Raw genomic sequence first — 20,340 nt, forward strand, 5'->3', positions numbered from 1 at the left:
TATTGCCAAATTACTGGCTGCTTTCTTTTTCTCCCCATTGATCCCTCCATAACTGCACCCGTGTCGCTCTCTCAAAGTCATCAATCACTGCCTTTTTGTGACATCCCATGGCTTCTCGGTCTCCATACTCTGAACCTTCTGCAGCCCTCAGCAGTCTGACCGGTTTCAAATGTTCTTTCTGGAATTTCCATGACAACACACTCCCCTAATTTCCCCTCTATCTTCCACTTTCTTTTTCTGGCACTATTTCTTTCTTGCTTTACCCAAGAGGTTTATCCCAAAGGTATGAAAGACTGTTAGAGTCGCTACATTAACTTTCCCCAGGGTATCTGCATTTTACATGAGATTGCTTATTTTTCTTCTAGTGTTTTTTTATTGAAGCCTAGTTGAGTTACAATGTTTCAAGTGTATGGCAAAGTGATTCAGATATATATTTTTTTCAGATTCTTTTCCATTATAGGTTACTACATGATATTGAGTATAGTTCCCTGTGCTATACAGTAGAATCTTGTTGTTTATCTGCTTTATGTGTTAATCCCAGACTCCTAATTTATTCCTCCCCACTTTCCTCTTTGGTAACCACATTAACCCGAAGTAATGAATCTCTGACACAGACCTGTCAGGGAGTAGAAGAAGATATTTAGGGAAGGAGAAGATGATTGTAGTACCCAATAAATCATGCTAGGTGATGTAATCAACCTTCTTCCCCTACCCTGCCCCCTTCCTAAAAGATATAATCCATCTTCAGGCCTTTGTGCTTCTCTCTGGACACTTATTTCCCAAGAAAGCACATCAATCAGCGACATGTAAGCCTCTACCTCTAATTCTGACCTCCTACCCACATTTCTATACCTTTTCAACACCTGCCTACAAGTCACCTTCATCTGTATACTGACCACCACTTGAAAGTTACCAGGTCTGAAATGACATCTGCCATCTCTTTTAGCCCATGGCTCACCACTTCCTACAGGCTTTCCTTTCCAAACAGGTCTCAGACTCGCCCCTTAAGTTTCATTCTCTCCACCATCACCTTCTTGGCGGGGGGAGGTACTTACTTACCACTTTCCAACCCAGCTGGCCTGTCTCCAGCCCCATCCCCCCCAGTTTAGTGGACAGTACGGCTGCCAGATGGCGTCATAAACAGCCCTTTCATTGTGTTTCTCTCCCACTCAGGTCTGGCATGGTTTCATGCTGCCTGTTGCATCCATCTGAACTACCCTTGCCTGACATCTGACATTCTTCACAACCTGCCTCTCAATCAGCTTGCTCTTGCACTCTGCCTGGGAGGTTTCCTCTGCTCCCTGTTTCCTCTGCTTCCTTCAAGTGCCCTGAAGAACAAAGGCCGCCAAGTTCCTGCTCTCTCCTGAGACAATAAGGACCTCTCCCTTACAAAAATTTCCCCTCTTCTCTTCATGGCCCCCTCCTCGGGTCCTGTCTCCATATAGTCTTTCCCTGCTCTTTCCCTTCTCTGAACTTCTGTGGAATCTACTGCTGGGATGTCACAATCTGTCATGGACTATTTTGGTTTGTTTTCTAGTTGCAGTTTGGGTTTTCATCTGTCTCTAATGAGTACTTTGAAGGCAGAGGTCAAGATCATGGCTGTTCTTTCCTGCTAACTCCCTCCCACAGCACCAAGCAGAGGGCTGGGCAAAGAAGAGGTCCTCAGTTTCTGATGCGAAAGTTCGAGTGTTTGACCTTGATGGGAGAAAACATTAAGGAAGAAACATATGGAAGAAGAGATGGAAGAAGTGGTGCTGAGCTGTGAAACCTCTTACCTCACTTGTTCCACACTGCACCATGACTTGTGACATAAAGATCACATTTCCCAAGGTTTTAATATCCTCCCCTTCCCATGCCTGAATAGGTTCTGAAAGGATCTGCAGCTCCAGCTGTTTTCTCTTTCTGAGATCTTGGCACTGCCCCTACAGAAATAAAGCAGAACATAATGGAATAGGAATCTTCCGAAACAGACCTAAAACAAGACTAAAATAAGATGTGGTTCTTGACTCTCAGATTTCCACTGAGTCCCTGTTCTTCATCACAAATCCCATCACCAGCTCTATTCTGGACAGGCAGAAAGGTCTACTACCTTAAATCGCTAGCCTTGAGCCCCCAGACATTTTGTAAGGAAGCGCTACTTCTCATTTTGTCAAAACATCAAGATAAACTGGTAGAAGGGGATTGCCTCTCCCTCCCCGCAAGGAGTATGGGAAAATAAGCAGAATTACATCAAACGGGGACAGCACATTCAGATCTGCTGCTTGGCATCCCTGTTGGCTCCACCTCCCCTCCATCTTGTCTATCTTTGCATAAATAGTGCTTTGAGTTACAAGGCAATCTTATTTTTCTAACTCAGTTTCCAACCAAATAACATCTTAATTTATAAAATGACTCCAAGAGTTATTGCAAAAGAGAAAATTAAACTCCTTATGCCACAGTGACTCAAACTGATCTTATAATGAAACATGTGCACTGTGCTACACTTTGTTTTGGGACCAGTAGTAGGTTGCTATAAAAAGGACTAAGTTCATTTTTATCCTTAAAAGGATTAGAAAAAGAGATACAACTGAATCCCACAAATACAAATTGAGAATACAAGCCAAGAAACAATATGTAGGCTATAAGTACTATATATATATATACTACTATGTTACTATATATATATATATATATATATATATCACTGTTTCAGAAAATGCAGTTATCTTAATTTAACAGTATTCAATCCAAATTGAATATGAAAATAAGCATATGATTAGTCATATTCCTGTTTCCAAATGACTGTCATAGCATTTTGGGATGTGTTTTCTATAAAATCTCTGCTGTCCCTTTCAGGTAAATGGAAGCTTGAAGAAATAAACGGATACATTTTTGAAGCACCTGGAATGGGAATAAGTATACTGTAACCATCAAAGCAACTTGTACAACATGTAAAATGATTAGAATTAATTTGTTTTCAAAAGAGACATGTTATATTCAATCTACACAGGAAAAAAGAAAGGGGACACAAATAACAATAACAAATGCCACAGGTTTCAGTGGCCTGTTCTATTAGGTTGAACCATGTCAAACTGCCAATATTTGACCATTTTTTGTCTACCACAGCAAATTTAAATTGATATCTTACGCTCTGGTCTTCAACTTGTTGTTTAACTGTGGACACGTCAGGTACAGATCTTTCAACAGCAACAAAAATGAGGTGACGGTGAAAGGTGCATCATAATCTTACAGCAAGAATCAATAACTGAACATTGATCCCATCATTTGGAATACTATGGAAATGTCTAAAATGAAGCTCAACTTAATCAATCACCCCAAACAACGTTTACTTTCCTCCTAAAATGCCACCAAGCAGTTTTACATCAGTGGTTTCAAGAGGACATTAAGCCATCATACTAGAGATTTAAGATAAAGGTATCTTTGATAGCAATCTGTATACAATTGCATTTTAGCTGGTTTTTTTTTCCTTTTAGATTTGATGAAGGATTTCTTTTTCCTATGCAAAGAATAGACTCACACCTTTTGGCATAAGTAGATGAATCCAGTATTGATGCCAATCAGTGAAGGATGAGTTGCACAGACGTAAGGTGAGCAACACAGGGGTAAAGACAAAGAGACAAAAGGAAACCCCCCACCTACACAGCCATGCTTAATGTGGCAGAGACTTCAAATGTGAGTACTTTACACCCTCAGCCTGGCAACCTTTCACAGGTAAGCATGATGTTTGGAAGACAACATTAAATGACACAATCACTGCAATACGGTCACTAGAGCTTTCTGTTTCCACTCCAAAGACCTTTGCAAAAGGAAAGAAACATTACACACAAGTCGCTGTTTTAGAAACAAAGACTACGAAATAGAGAATAATAATTTTAGAGCATCACCTACCATGAGAGTTTTGAATGCTACGATTGCTTTCAGAATATCCTGGTGATCTGGATGCGTATCCTATCAAAAGAATACATTTTAAAACAGTATTAAAGGAGAACAGATCAGTGGTTGCCAGAGGGTGGGGTGGGAGGAAGGTGTGGCTGCAAAGAGATCAAAAGAGGACATTTTGAGGGATGATGGAACTGTTGTGTATTGCATCAGTGATGGTGGTAACTCAAATCTATACATGGGTTAAAAGTCATAAAATTGTACCTCAAAGAAAAAAATCAGTTTTGCTATACGCTAACTTCAAGATTAAAAAATAAGACAGCACTTGAGCATTTGGAATCTCAGCACCTTTAATGATTAGGTGATGAAGAAATTAAGACAGTTTGGAATACATTATATATTTGGTAACATATATTTGGTTATTGAGGCAAGAGTTTCCATTTTCCCTTTTGCTATTATACTGTGGATAATAAATAATAATTATTTGGGGTCATCATTAGGTCATGTTGTTAGTAAATGATAAGAGGTAGGGAACTGTAGAAGCTGAGTGGTGCTCAGAGAAAAATCAATCCAATCTCATATGCTAAACCTCCTCCATTTTCTTTCAGCAGACTAAACCTGGCAGACGGGAAAAAATTCCAAGTTTATACCATGTGCTCCTTCTTCAGCAAGCTTATTTGGTCTGCAATTTCACGGGACTTACAATCCCCAAAAGTGAACAGGTTCAAAAATGGTTCTGAGGGGCTTCCCTGGCGGTCCAGTGGTTAAGACTCTGTGCTTCCAAGGCAGGTAGCAACAGTTCATTCCCTGGTTGGGGAACTAAGATCCCACAAGCTGGGTGGTACAGTCAAAAAATGAATTAGCTTCAAAACTAATAAACAGCCATTTTTAAAAAAAATGGCTTTGAGGAGTCCACACCTGCATAACTCTTTATGAAAGAAAGTGGAGCTTCTTGGGGAGAGATCCAGCTAAGCTTTGAATTTCAGCTGGAGTAATGGGAAGATATCTGCTGTGCAACCAGCCTCCAGTGATAAAATACAGAGCTGAGTAGATTACGGATCTAACCCAAGCCAAGAACAGCACTGCTTATGAAAAGAAAGGTTGTATTCCTTTATAAACTCATCCTCCCCCAAATCAGCTGACCACTATGAAGTTCAAACGTTACTCTATCATGAGCTGGCAGCCATGCTCAATGATCAGAAGGCTGGATAAAGTGTCTTACCAGATGGTGAATTCATACTTGGGGTATGTATAATCTCATAGTGGGGAATGAAAGGCAGCCAAAGGCAGGGGACCACCAGCACATGGAGAAGGAGTGGAAACAGGCTCCAAGACAGAGGATCCAGGCAGGAGGAGCACCTGGGATTTTATCTCCTCCAGTGAAGTGTGTATTAATATTTGCACTTCAGCACTGAACAGTCACGGAACCTGAGGCTGCTCATTTCTGAATTTTTGTGAGAAACCAGGAGGGGCCAACCTCAAACGATTCAGCAAATTGGTTTAGCTTTTGGAAAGCCATCCAGGGCTCAACACCTTGCCGGGCTCTAACTGAAATTTCATTCTGGCTGGCATTACTCACTGGCTCCCCACTGCCTGCAGATTTCTGGCAGGTCAAAGAACCTGAGAATGTGGTTTTGCTCAGAGTACACACTTTCAATCCTTACAAATGCTGACATGACTGGCAGTGTGCAACCTTTTTCTTTAAAGATATTCAAACCCTTTCAAACCTCAAAACCTTTCCCCAGACACAGGAAGAACAAGTAGGGTAAATGCAGCCTCCAGGCCCCCCTCACCCACCCACAACCCCATCCCCCAGGCTCCAGCACACAAGAACCACTCAAGAAGCTACCCCTGTTGACTGGCTTTTAATAAGAGGATTTGGGCTCTTGAGGCAAAAAATGCAAGAGGACTTTGATGGAGATGTCTGGCTGCATAAAGAAAGAAACTGAGAGTGGACCCATTTATTCTTCTTTCAAGAAATACCAGAATCTTCCACTGTAATCTAGCCACAGAAAGCTGAATGACCGCAGTGACCTAGGGGTAAATGCTCCTGTCTATAATAATAATAAAAAAATTTCTGTGCATTTTCTGATGCTGTTTTGCTTTGTTTATCTCCCACAAGAAAGTTGGTTCATATATCAGAGCAATAGAAGATTTCTTGGTGAAAGATCTCTCTGTAGAACCACAATCTGAGTCAACCAGTGAGCAAGACCGAGGCTGGGAGAAGGGAGGGGAGGGAGAATGACCATGAATATTTAATAATAAAGAAGGAGTATCTTTCAGTTATTAGATGAGTAAATCTGGGGGATCTAATGTACAGCATGGTGACTATAGTTAATAACACTGAATTGTATACTTGAAAGTTGCTTAAAAAAAAAGACATTAAATACTCTCACACACAAAAAGTGGATGTGCTAATTAACTTGATTGTATGGTTATCATTTCACAAAGTACATGTATAATGAACAATCACATTATACACCTTTTAAAAGTCACGTTATACACCTTTTAAAAGTCACGTTATACAATCTAAATGTATACAGTTTTTATTGGTCAGTCATACCTCAAAAACAAAGCTAGAAAAAATAAAAATAAGTCCAAAAATTTAAAAATCTTCAGAGGAAAAAAAAAAAAGTCCCCTTCTTATTTTGCTGCATAAAGAGGAAAACTAAAAGCCCGGGAAGAGGAAAGACTGGATCAAGTAAATTTTGAAACCAAGATTTTTCCTGAACTCCTCACCAAGGCTAGTTTGGAGGCAGACTGGCTGCTGCCTCCATAGCAGAGGCCCATACTTGGTATGAGAGCTTAAAACAGTTCACCTTCCCTTACCTCCATATGCCGTTCCAACTCTTGCAAGAGTGTAACATACTTTTCCAGTCGCATGAAAGGTTTGCTGAGGCTTGTTGTTAAAATGAGGATGCCTGGACTGGACGCACCTTGATTTTCCATAAATCGTTCCAGCTCATCGCTGGCAAAAGGAGAATATAGTTTTGTTATTGCTTAATATTCCATGTAAAGAGCTATGGACTGAACATGATTTTCCTGTATTTCACAGCATATAAAACCAAATAAATTTTGTGTCACCAGCCCAAATGCTGTCCAACACATTTCAATTCAATTCCATCAGCATGGCACACAACACTGGGTATAGTGGTGAGCCAGGCACCTGTGACCCCTGGCTTTGTTTCCTCATCCAACAATTATTTATTGAGCATCTACTAAGTGACAGGCTCTGTTTTCTGTGGGGAATACAGCTGTGGAGAAAACAAAAATCTGTGCCCTTAAGGAAGCCTATACCCAGAATCATGGGGTGTACAATCTATCAGATGATCTCAATGTCAGGTTCAGAAAGTCTTTTCTGAGTCACTGCAAACATTTAGTTACTGGCTGGTGAGATGCCAAAGAGAATAACTCACCAAGTGCTTTCCATCACCAGAATATCACTTGCAATGTTCCAGAATCAAGTCCTAAATTCAGACAACAGCATGTCTCCACGACTAATCACAAAGTCACTTAGCCTAGGATCTGAAAACATGCAGCAGGTTACCCAAATAACTTGGCCAAAAATAAAATAAAGGACTGTAAGGAATTCCCTGGCAGTCCAGTGGTTAAGACTCTGAGCTTTCCTGGCAGGGGGTATGGGTTCCATCCATGGTTGGGGAACTAAGATACCACATGTCAAGTGGTGGGGCAAAAAAAAAAAAAAAACTTCTTAGGAACCGTGTCCTGCCAATGTGTAACCTTGGGTTTTCCCTGCCCTTCAGCACATTCTAGATTTTCTCCTTTCCTCCATCAGGATTCTGAGTCCTAGGGCTGCAAGATCATTATAGTTTACATTTCTGCAAAATAGAAATAAAGAAGGAAATCTGCTTTATCACTTTACCCCTCTCCTTCCTTGCTCGCCCGTGCATATCCAATCCATCACAAGCCTTCTTGTATCTGTTCATTCCTTTCCATTCCCACTGCCACTGACTTGGTTCAGGCCTTCATCTCATTCAGTGGATCCCCTGGCCTTCAGGCTTTCTGGCTTCTGAAACCTCCTGCAGACCACCATTTTACTCCTGCTGCTTTCCTACTTAAAAACCTCCAATTGCCTGTGAGATCAATTCTTAACTTTTTAGACTCCCACTGACCCCACCAATCTTCTCATCACTCTCCAAAAGGAACCCTGTACTACCAAATGACCTATTTATTCACCCTAGAATACATCTTACACAGCACTTTCTGACTATGGCATGTTGGAATAAGTTGTATTGTGTTCAAAGAAACTCACTATCAGTGATAACATGCTAGGGGGTGGGGGTGGGGTGGGTTGCAGGTTAACCCTACTATAAACACTCTCCCTCTCCCTGGGCTTTTGCGAGCAGGAGAGAAAAGAATGGAGTTTCAGTTGTTAAACAGAAATCTTGAATCACACAGAATTAAAGGAATGTCAGAGAAAAAACAACTGGGAATTGCCACCTCCACGGCAGCTAGAGCTCATCTGAGTGGTCACACCTAACCATCAGTGCTGCCTGTTTTATTAGTTTCTGCAGTCTTGGTCCAGAAGCAGCCAAGGAGATTGAAGTGCCCTGGACTTGAAATCATAAAACAAATTTGGTGACCCTGGATCAGTTACCAACCTCAGCTGACTCATCTGTAAAACAGGGATAAAACCTACTTCCTACTAAAATCGTGACGCCTAAATATTGAGGTTTATAAGGCTATTGCTTCATGCTAAGTCTTTGCATGCATTTGTTCTTGTTTAATATTAACTACAACATTTTCAAACAGGTGTTATCTTCATTTTACAGACGAGAAACATAAGACTCAGGAAGGGTGAGTGAAAGCAAGTAAATAGCTAAGTTGGGGTTCATACCCAAGTCTATTGGAAATCAGTACCATCTGATGCTTGATGTGGAACACAGCAATGGCATGGGCCATCTCTGAGGTCTAAATCATGAATAAAAGGACGGTGGGGGCTGAGCTGACTTGAATAACACAGGGAGAACTTCTGTAAGAAATAGTCCTTTGGACCTAGAAATTATAATACTAAGTGAAGTAAATTGGATACAGAAAGACAAATATCATATGATATCACATACATGTGGAATCTAAAATATGATACAAATGACCTTGTTTACAAAACAGACTCACATAGAAAATAAATAAACTTATGGTTAAGCCATGAAATTAAAAGACGCTTACTCCTTGGGAGGAAAGTTATGACCAACCTAGACAGCATATTGGAAAGCAGAGACATTAGTTTGCCAACAGAGGTCCATCTAGTCAAGGCTATGGTTTTTCCAGTGGTCATGTATGGGTGTGAGTTGGACTATAAAGAAAACTGAGCACCGAAGAATTGATGCTTTTGAACTGTGGTGTTGGAGAAGACTCTTGAGAGTCCCTTGGACTGCAAGGAGATCCAACCAGTCCATCCTAAAGGAGATCAGTCCTGGGTGTTCTTTGGAAGGAATGATGCTAAAGCTGAAAGTCCAGTACTTTGGCCACCTCATGTGAAGAGTTGACTCATTGGAAAAGACTTTGATGCTGGGAGGGATTGGGGGCAGGAGGAGAAGGGGATGACAGAGGATGAGATGGCTGGATGGCATCACTGACTCGATGGACGTGAGTCTGAGTGAACTCCGGGAGTTGGTGATGGACAGGGAGGCCTGGCGTGCTGCAATTCATGGGGTCGCAAAGAGTCGGACATGACTGAGCGACTGAACTGAACTGAACTGATGGTTACTAAAGGGGTAACAGGATGGGGGAAGGATAAATTAGGAGTTTGGATTAGCAGATACAAACTACTATATATAAAGCAGATGAACAACAAGGTCCTACTATACAGCACTATATTCAATATCCTGTGATAAACCTCAATGGGAAAGAATATGAAAAAGAATATGTTTCTATATGTATAACTGAATCACTTTGCTGTACACTTGAAACTAACACAACATTGTAAATCAACTATATTTCAATAAAATTTTTTAAAAAATAGTGCTTAATGCAAGTCACTAGGGAAACACCTAGGTTAGCCTGCCTCTGGGTCAGATTGGCTTAAACTTAGAAAAAAATCATCACATATAAAATATAATTAGGAAAATAACTCGAAGTGGAAGACTGCGTTTGAGTAGAAATGTAATTTTGAGAAAATCACGTTCCTAACTTCTTTTCAATTTGGTAAACAAGTCTTATTTTTCCTTTCCATGACTAAATAACTACCGCATCCTCAATGTTCTACTCAAATTGATACAAGAGTTACAACAATTAAAAGCAAATGTCAATGTGTATTTTACTACTTTCCATGCAGCATTCTAACTTCTAGGCTTGTCAAATATTACAAAAGAATTTCTTTAATTTTTCCAATATAACATGAGATTGCTATCTCAGAATAAAACACTGGTTATTGGGGGAAAAAATAACATTTGACTATGGCAACAAAAGAACAAAATTATCTTAAAGCCACTGCCCACTATGATAAATAGATCCTCAAAGACACACTTTACATAGCCAAATAAATTTAATGCACAAATTAATATCATTGTACACAAATATAATATGCAAATATATTATCACTGTACCAAAACACAATCTGTCTTTCAAATACAGCTTTTAACTTTTATATAGCCTATTTGAAATGTCTTTTGAGTTTAACATGTTCTGTATTTGTGATGTGATACAACAGAAGCAGTTTTCAATGTGTGAATGTTGTTTGCAACTCAATATAACCTTATCTCACAGAATGCACACGGTGGATGGGGCTTTGGCACATTCTGGGTTGGGCTGGAAAACTCAAGAAAATTATTGTACATTATAATAACAGTACAGGGCTTAACTATCTAATCTAACAGTGTTTCTGTAGAATCTCTGCATAGATTTCTACTTCAAAGGATGATAACTCCATCTAAAGCAGCTAGAAAAGGGTCAGGCTTTTCCCCCTTTTTGCCTCACTCTCTCGCACCAGCCTTTCTTGGGAATCGCTGTAGTTGGGAAAGTGGTGATGAGACATGAGGAGCTGGGAGGCTGGGTCTGGCCAGTGGAAAGTCCCAGGGATGTCACTCCCACTGGGTTGGGTGGATCTCACTTAGCCCTTTTTTCACTGATCCAGTCCCAGAACCTAGGTTGCCTGCTTCTTTTCTGTCCCCACCACTTTTTGTTTGTGATTAGTCTCACTTGCTCCCTTACTTGGTTCTTCAAAGACAGAACAGAATCTAGTCTCAGAATTTTCCCTATGTTTTACGTCCTGGAAGCAAGTACACAGCTCTGGGTTTTTCTCAAAGTCTTCACTGCTGACAACAATGGTAAACAAGAGAGTGAATAAAACTAACAAGAGGAAAAGGACATGTGGTGTTTGTGGTAGCTGCCACAGTAGAGCCGGAAGTGAGGTCCAGATCTGCCTCCATGCTCTCTCTTCCTCTCCCTACTCTGTCGTTTCACACCGGGTCGCTCTCCCTCGTGAAAAAGAATGGATGGCACACTGAAGCATGGGAGAGAAGCGGGTATTTTTGTAAGGGTGAGGTTACTCCCAGAAAGAAACAAGAGCTACAATAGGAAGCCAGAAGGGGAGAGAGAGGGGAAATCCCAAAATACCTCACCCAGGGCAGAGCAAAAGACCGGGGCAGTCATTCAAATATATGTAAATATGGGGAACATATCAAGATTGGGGTCTGCTTTATATCTCGAAATCCAGATAATGGCTTACTGTACTTTTCACAAGGTACCAACACACGATCATATCATTTTAAGGCTGTGTGTGTGGTCTCAGTGCCAATCGTCATAAACATTTCTAGTATGCTACTGCCACCTGCCGGCAGAAAGAAAGATGTTCACCTGACTGGCTTGCTCTGACTCGGTGGTTAGTGAGTGAAAGTGAAAGTCGCTCAGTTGTGACTCTTTGCGACCCAATGGACTACATAGTCCATGGAATTCTCCAGGCCAGAATACTGGAGTGGGTAGCCTTTTCCTTCAGGGCATCTTCCCAACCCAGGGATCAAACTCAGGTCTTCGCGGATTCTTTCCTAGCTAAACCACAAGGGAAACCCTTGTGATTGTCCAGCTGCTAAATACCTACAGCTTTAGCCGAAATCCAACAATGTCCCTATTTCAGCTGAAACCTTCATGTAAAACAGGATTTAAATCTGAATTTTCATTCAACTATGCTTTGCCTCTAGTATGTCAGCATAAATTACCACAGGATGCCTAAAAAAATAGCTGAGATTATACTAGAAACACCATTGAGGATAACCCCAAGTATTTTAATTTTCATTCCTTACATGTAAATAAGTTACTAAGATAAAAATTCAGTTCTATGGGACTCCAATAAGTCTTCCATCAATTCAAGGGATATTATAAAATTCTCAAAAAAATCACTGAACTGAAGTTGCTCAGTCATGTCTGACTCTTCGTGATCCCATGGACTGTAGCCTACCAGGCTCCTCAGCCCATGGAATTTTCGAAACAAGAGTACTGGAGTGGGTTGCCATTTCCTTAACCACATGTAAAATAGATAAACAAGGAGCTATCATATAGCACAGGGAACTATATTCAATATCTTATAATAACCTATAATGAAAAAGAACAAAAAACTATATATATATATATAAAAGGCTTCCCAGGTGCCCCAAGTGGTAAAGAACCTGTCTCCCAATGCAGGAGACGTAAGCGACTGCGGGTTCGATCACTTGGTCAGGAAGATCCCCTGGAGGAGGGCATAGCAACCCACTTCAATATTGTCGTGTGGAGAATCCCATGGACAGAAGAGCCTGGCAGGCTACAGTCCATAGGGTTGCACAGAATTGGACACGACTAAGGTGACTTAGCATGCATGCACATGCGCACACGTGCACACACACACACACACACATATATACTGAATCACTTTGCTGTAAACATGGAATATTGTAAATAACTATACGTCAATGAAAAAAATCATTAACCAAAATCAAGCCGATAAGATACAGTAATTTTCCTCCCGAAGTTGAGAATCTTTATATTAACTGTGGAACAAATTTTAAATCATAATGTTTGAAGGAATCTCTACTGTTATTTATATTTTAAACTCCTAACATGGATAAATACAGACTCAGAAGCATTTTAGCACACAGAATTACAACAGAAAATTCTTCAGTAGTGAACTTTCAAAGATGCGAACGTGGAGCTTACTAATGAAGACCTGTTGGCAATGGGGGCCAAGAGAAAGGATGAAGGGAGACAAGAGGAAGAAGAAATAACTGCAGAACTGAATAATTTCACGACGCGGGAAAAGGCAAGGGGATTTTCTTGATTTGAGGAGGCTCTGTTAGTCACAGGACCCAAACGTAGAACAGTACCAAAGGTTGCAGCAGACGTCCAGACTGCAATCCAGTGCTACCGTGGCATCTCTGATGAGAAGAAAAAAAAGCTGCTAGCCAGACATCACTGGATTGTTTTTTCAAGAGGGTGGATAGAGTTGAATCCATCAAGGAACCAGAACCTGTGCCATCAACATCAGGCATGAGTGAAACTGCAGCTTGCCCTCGGTCTCCTATTGCTCTACCATCTCCCACCTCCTCTTCGTCCTCCAGTCAGTAACTCATCTTGCCTGTTCACTCGAAGCCAGCTCCTGTATGCCAGCTGTCGTACTGTACTATTGTGCTTTTTAGAGTACTGTACTATAAGACTTAAAATGTTTTTATTTTTTGTGTTTGTATTTTATGTATTATTTCTGTGAAATATATTATAAACCTACTACAGTACAGTACTATATAGCTGATTGTGTTAGTTGGGTACCTAGGCTAACTTTGTTGGATTTATGAACAAATTGGATTTACAAATGTATTGTCAGAATGGAAGTTGTTTGTATGTAGGGGACTGACTGTATCATATAATATTGCTTATATGTTAAATCTAGAAAAATGATACAGATGAACTTATTTGTAAAGCAGAACTAGAGACAGATAAAGAGAACAAACAAATGGGCACCAACAGGGGAGTGATGGGTGGGATGAACTGAGAGGCTGGCGTTGACACATATACACTACTGATACTATGCATAAAATAGATAACTAATGAGAACCTACTATATAGCACAGGGAACTCTATTCAATACTCTGTAATGGCCTCTATGGGAAGGAAATCCAAAAAATAGGGGATATATATTTACATGTACTTGATTCACTTTGTTGTACAGCAGAAACTAAAACAATATTGTAAAGCAACTATAGTCCAATAAAAACAATAATAAATAAATATAAATAATTTTTTAAAGACAGAAAATTCTCTAAACACTACAAAAATCTGCCATCTAAGGTACACCATTTCTTTCTGGTATTTTTTCAGGATTGCTATTCTTGGATCAGAAAAAAGAGAATATGTACTCATATAAATGGCAAGCTAACATGATGGGGATATCTTTTTATAGGTATTAAGAAATTTACCCTGTCTACACAGGATGTTTAAGTATCCATCACAGGAAAAAATGCCTCTGAACCATTTTGTCTTTATTGAAGATAAGTAGTAAAGTATGAAAACATTCCTGGAAATAATGAAAACAAATTCAAGACCGGCGTTCCCTTGGGGAAGGGAGCAACGGAGGAACAGGAAATATTGGACAGTGTGCACAGGGCTCCAATTGCCGCTATAATTTGTTTCTTAAGCTGAATGGTGGAAATGTGGGTGTACTTTATTTTCTCTCTGCTCTTTGTGTGCTTGAAATATTGCATGATTTTTTTTTCTAAAAAACAACAAGTAGCTGGTAGAAGATGAATAAAGTACAAATGAGGAGTGACAGCAGCTACCTTGCTGGGTACTTTATGCACACTGTTTCATTGACTTCTCACACCAACCTGGCAAGGTAGGTGGTTTAATTTTCACTTTACAAGTGAGAAAAGTAAGGTTTAAAAGTGAAGTGATTCCTGTTTACAATAGCTAGAACATGGAAGCAACCTAGATGTCCATTGGCAGACAAATGGATAAGAAAGTTGTGGTACATATACACAATGGAATATTACTCAGCTATTAAAAAGAATGCATTTGAGTCAGTTCTAAAGAGCTGGATGAAACTGGAGCCTGTTATACAGAGTGAAGTAAGTCAGAAAGAAAAACACCAATACAGTATATTAACGCATATATATGGAATTTAGAAAGATGGTAACGATGACTCTATATGTGGACAACAAGAGACACAGATATAAAGAACAGACTTTCGACTCTGTGGGAAAAGGCAAGGGTGAGATGATTTGAGAGAATAGCACTGAAACTTGTATGTGAAACATATGTGAAATAGATGACCAGTCCAAGTTCGATGCATGAAACAGGGCACTCAAAGCCAGTGCACTGGGACAACCCAGAGGGATGGGACGGGAGGGAGGTGGGAGTGGGGGTTCAGGTCGGGGGGACACATGTACACCCATGGCTGATTCATGTCAATGTATGGCAAAAATCACCACAATATTGGGTGCAATTAGCCTCCAATTAAAATTAATTAATTAAATTTTTAAAAAGTGAAGTGAATCACCCTGGATAACACAGCTTCTAAGTGGCAGAACTGTAAACTGAGACAATATAAAAGTGGGAAAAAGTTTAGGATCTAATAGCAGGGACCTAACAGAAGCAGAAGAGAATAAGAAGAGGTAGAAGGAATATACAGAAGAACTATACAAAAAAGGTCTTAATGACCCAGATAACCACGATGGTGTGGTCACTCCTAGAGCCAGACATCCTGGAGTGTGGAGTCAAGTGGGCCTTAGGAAGCATCACTACAAACAAAGCTACCAGAGGCGATGGGATTCCAGTTGAGCTATTTAAAATCCTATAAGATGAGGCTGTTAAAGTGCTGCACTCAATATGTCAGCAAATTTGGAAAACTCAGTGGTGGCTGCTGCTTCTGCTAAGTCGCTTCAGGGACTGGAAAAGGTCAGTTTTCATTCCAATCCCAGAGAAAGGCAATGCCAGAGAATGTTCAAATTACCATACAGTTGAGTTCATTTCACATGCTAGCAAGGTTATGCTCAAAATCCTTCAAGCCAGGCTTCAGGAGCATGTGAACCAAGAACTTCCAGATGTACAAGCTGGGTTTTGAAGAGGCAGAGGAACCAGAGAGCAAATTGCCAGCATTCATTGGAACATGGAGAAAGCAAGGGAATTCCAGAAAAACATCTACTTCTGCTTCACTGACTATGCTAAAGCCTTTGACTCTGTGGATCACAACAAACTGTGCAAAATTCTTAAAGAGATGGGAGTACTAGCCACCTTACCTGTCTCCTCTGAAGTTTGTATGCAGTATGAGAAGCAACAGTTAGAAATGGACATGGAACAACTGACTGGTTCAAAACTGCAAAAGGAGTACAACAAGCCTGTATATTGTCATCCTGCTTATTTAACTTACATGCAGAATACATCATGTGAAATGCTGGGCTGAATGAATCAGAAGCTGGAATCAAGATTGCTGGGAGAAATATCAGCAACCTCAGATATGCAGATGATACCACTCTAATGGCAGAAAGTGAAGAGGAACTAAAGAACTTCTTGATGATGGTGAAAGAAAAGAGTGAAAAAGTTGACTTGAAACTCAACATTAAAAAAACTAAGATCATGGCATCCAGTCCCATGACCTCATGGCAAATAAATGGGGAAAAAATGGAAACTGGCAGATTTTATTTTCTTGGGCTCCAAAATCACTGCAGACGGTAACTGTAGTCATGCAGTTAAGACACTTGGTCCTTGGAAGAAAAGCTATGACAAACCTAGACAGTATATTAAAAAGCAGAGATATCACTTTGCCTACAAAGATATATATATATATATAGTCAAAGCTATAGATTTTCCAGTAGTCATGTATGGATGTGAGAGTTGGACCATAAAGAAAGCTGAGTGCTGAATAATTGATGCTTTTGAACTGTGGTGCTGGAGAAGACTTGAGAGTCCCTTGGACTGCAAGGAAATCCAACCAGTCAATTCTAAAGGAAATAAATTCTGAATATTCATTGGAAGGACTGATGCTGAAGCTGAAGCTCCAATACTTTGGCCACCTGATGAACTGACTCATTGGAAAAGACTCGGATGCTGGGAAAGATTGAAGGCAGAAGGAGAAGAGGGCAAGAGAGGATGAGATGCTTAGGTAGCACCACCAACTCAATGGACATGAATTTGAGAAAACTCTGAGAGACAGTGGAGGACAAAGGAGCCTGGAGTGCTGCAGTCCATGGGGTCACAAAGAGTTGGACATGACTCAGTGAATGAACAACAACAAAAACTGAAAGGAGGCTGGTCCTCTTAATTAAGAGCAACAAGCTACACAAGAGGCCAGCTAGGCTGCTAGAGAGATCCAGGGAAAGAGACAACTAAGGCGGGCCAGAAGAAACTTCAAACACTGGTCTCAAAAAACTATCCCTAGAATGAGACCCCAGAAATAAACCCAGATACCTATGGTCAATTAATCTTCGACAAAGGAGGCAAGAGTATAAAATGGGGGAAAGTCAGTCTCTTCAGCAAATGGTATGGGAAAGCTGGATAGCCACATGGAAATCAATGAAGTTAGAACACTCCCTTATACCATACACAAAGATAAGTCAATATGGCTTAAAGACTTAAATATAATACAGGACACCATAAAACTCCTAGAAGAGAACATAGCCAAAACATTCTCTGACATAAATTGTACCAATGTTTTCTTAGGTCAATCTCCCAAGGCAATAGAAATAAAAGCAAAAATAAACAAATGGGACCTAACCAAACTTTTAAGCTTTTGAACAGCAGAGGAAGCCATTAACAAAAAGAAAAGACAACCCACAGAATGGGAGAAAATGTTTGCAAACCATGTGACTGACAAGGGCTTAATTTCTAAAATATACAAACAGCTCATACAACTCTATATCAAAAAATCTATCCAATCCAAAAATAGATTTGACATTTTTGTCAAATAAGTAGACATTTCTCTGAAAAAGACATATAGATGGCCAATAAGCACATGAAAAGATGCTCAACATCACTAATTATTTGAGGAATGCAAAACAAAACTGAAATGAGGTATCATCTCACACAAATGGAAAATAACAAATACTATATATATATCCTTACTCCTCATTCTTCTCTCAGTTTCATTAATAGACAGAAAATTATTATACTAATAATAATTATGGGAAGGTATTATTGGGTTTATAACATATAGACACGATATGTATAACAAAAGCGGCACAAAAAGGGAAGTAGAGAAAAAGAAAAGGAAGTAGAAATAGAGCTATACTAGGAGCAATGTTTTTATATCTCCCCAGAATTAAGTTACTGTTACTATGAAGCAGATTCAGGCAAGATGTATATGGAAAGCCTCAAAGCAAACACTAAAAAAATAATTTATGGGGTGGGAGAAGAGATTAATTCAGATGGGCATGAGGGATCTGCTGTGACAGAAATGATTTTGAATTGTGGTGATGGTTGTACAACTCTATACATTTACTAAATATAAGTTAAGCAAACTGGTTAAAAAACAAAATAATTTAAAAAATCATTAAAGGAAATTGGGTTTCAGCTCTGACATCCAAAGAGCTTAGAAGTTATCATTACCATTCTCACAACAAGAAAAACACTGAACAAACTGAAAATCAATTACTTTTCTTAGATCCACTGAGAATTGAGATCACAGGGAAAGCCACCAGCCCCAAATCTAGAAAGACAGTCAAACACAAAGAATTAAAACCAAGATCAACTTCCCTGAGGAGAAGCCACTGGTACTTTTGATACACTGCAAGAGTCTGAGCATGAAACTGGCTTGACAATTAAAAATTCCCAAGGATCCAGTCTTAGGGAGCCCAAAACTTTTGTGTGTTTTGTATCCATTAATCCAAGCAGGCTCTCACAGAGAAAATCAGAGAAAAATCCCTTTGTGTTTCAGAGAAGGGGAGAGAAAAGTGACCGTACTGAAATGCTCCCAGAACATTCTCTGTAACAAAGGCTTGCTCTCCAAAGGAAACTATGTTGTCAGAGACTTATGTGACCCTCTCTAATCTTCCTCTCATAAGTAAGAGGAGGAAAAAAGTCTAAGAAACACTTCTACAGATCAGAGGTCAGGGACACTGGTCCATTAAATAAGTAAAATTTATCCATAATATCATAGAATGCATCCCCTCCATTACACCTTATATCAACCACATCAACATGGCTCCAATATAACAAAGGTGGATTACAGCTGAGAGAGCTGCAAGATATAGACTCTGTGAAGAAATTCTTAAGAAACACAAAGATACAGAGGGAGGGGGGAAAACAAAGAAACTAGAAAAAAACTAAAGCCTCGAGTACTCACAGAAAGCACAAACAAAAGAAGAAAAAATAAGTAAGTGGGACTATATCAAACTCAGAAACTTCTGCACAAGTAAAGGAAACTATCAATAAAAAGAAAGGCAACCTATGGAATAGGAGAAAATATTTGCAAGTCATAATCCTTTAAGGGGCAATATTCATAATATATAAAGAACTAAACTCAATAGCAAAAAAAAAAAACAAACAAACAAACAAACCCAAACAATCTGATTTAAAAATGGGTTGAAGAACTGAAAAGACATTTTTCCAAAGAAAACATACAAATGACCAACAGGTATATAAAAAGGTGCTCAGTATCACAAATCATCAGGGAAATACAAATCAAAGCAATAATCAAATACTACTCATGCCTGCTAGGATGGTTATTATCAAAAAGACAAGAGATGACAGTGTTGGAAAGGATGTAGAAGAAAGGGAACCCTTGTTCACTATTGGTGGGAATGTAAATTGATGCAGCTACTATGTAAAACAGTATAGGGGTTCCTCAAAAAATTAAAAATATATCTACCATATGACCCAGTAATTTCACTTCTGGGTATATATCCAAAAACAAAACAAAAAAACTCAATTTAGAAAAGATACATTCACCCCAGTATAGCAGCACTATTTACAATGGCCAAAATACAAAAACAACCTAAGTTTTCATGGGTAAATGAATGGATAAAGAAGCTGTTTTATATCTATATCTATATAACATTTCAGCCCATTTTTAAATCAGATTGTTTGGCTCTTTTTTTGCTATTGAGTTGTATATATATACACACACACTAATCAGCCATGAGAAAAAGAAATCCTGCCATATGCAACAACATGGATGGACATTAAGGGCATAATGCTAAAGTGAAATAAACCAGACAAAGAAAAATACTGTATGATATCACTTACATGTGGAATCTAAATAAAACGTCAAGCTCAAAGAGAGAGAGAGAGAGAAACTTGTCATATATAATAGAATTCCCATAAGACTATTAGTGGGTCTCAGCAGAATTTTTGCAGGTCAGAAGGGAGAGGGATGATATATCGAAAGTTGTTTTTAATTTTTTATAATTGAAGGATAATTGCTTTAGAGAATTTAGTCACTAAGTTATGTCTGACTCTTGTGACCTCATGGACTGTAGCTTGTCAGGCTCCTCTGTCCATGAGATTTCCCAGGCAAAAATACTGGAGTGGGTTGCCATTTCCTTC

At 39.5% G+C, this 20,340-nt stretch overlaps 1 protein-coding gene across 7 annotated transcripts in view; it reads right to left on the reverse strand.

Moving 5' to 3' along the window:
- The window catches only part of ARHGEF6 (Rac/Cdc42 guanine nucleotide exchange factor 6), a 117,313-nt gene that overhangs the window by 17,503 nt on the left and 79,470 nt on the right, over window positions 1-20,340 (reverse strand). For all 7 annotated transcript variants that reach the window (XM_040266255.1, XM_040266254.1, XM_040266253.1 and 4 more), the window contains 3 exons: window positions 6,709-6,847; window positions 3,889-3,948; window positions 1,776-1,922 (listed from right to left, as the gene is read on the reverse strand). In XM_040266255.1, coding sequence (XP_040122189.1) covers window positions 1,776-1,922; window positions 3,889-3,948; window positions 6,709-6,847 — 346 coding nt within the window. The remainder of the gene's footprint in view (window positions 1-1,775; window positions 1,923-3,888; window positions 3,949-6,708; window positions 6,848-20,340) is intronic.

The sequence above is a fragment of the Oryx dammah genome, unplaced genomic scaffold (assembly GCF_014754425.2).
Source record: "Oryx dammah isolate SB20612 unplaced genomic scaffold, SCBI_Odam_1.1 HiC_scaffold_23, whole genome shotgun sequence".
Classification (NCBI taxonomy): Eukaryota; Metazoa; Chordata; class Mammalia; order Artiodactyla; family Bovidae; genus Oryx; species Oryx dammah.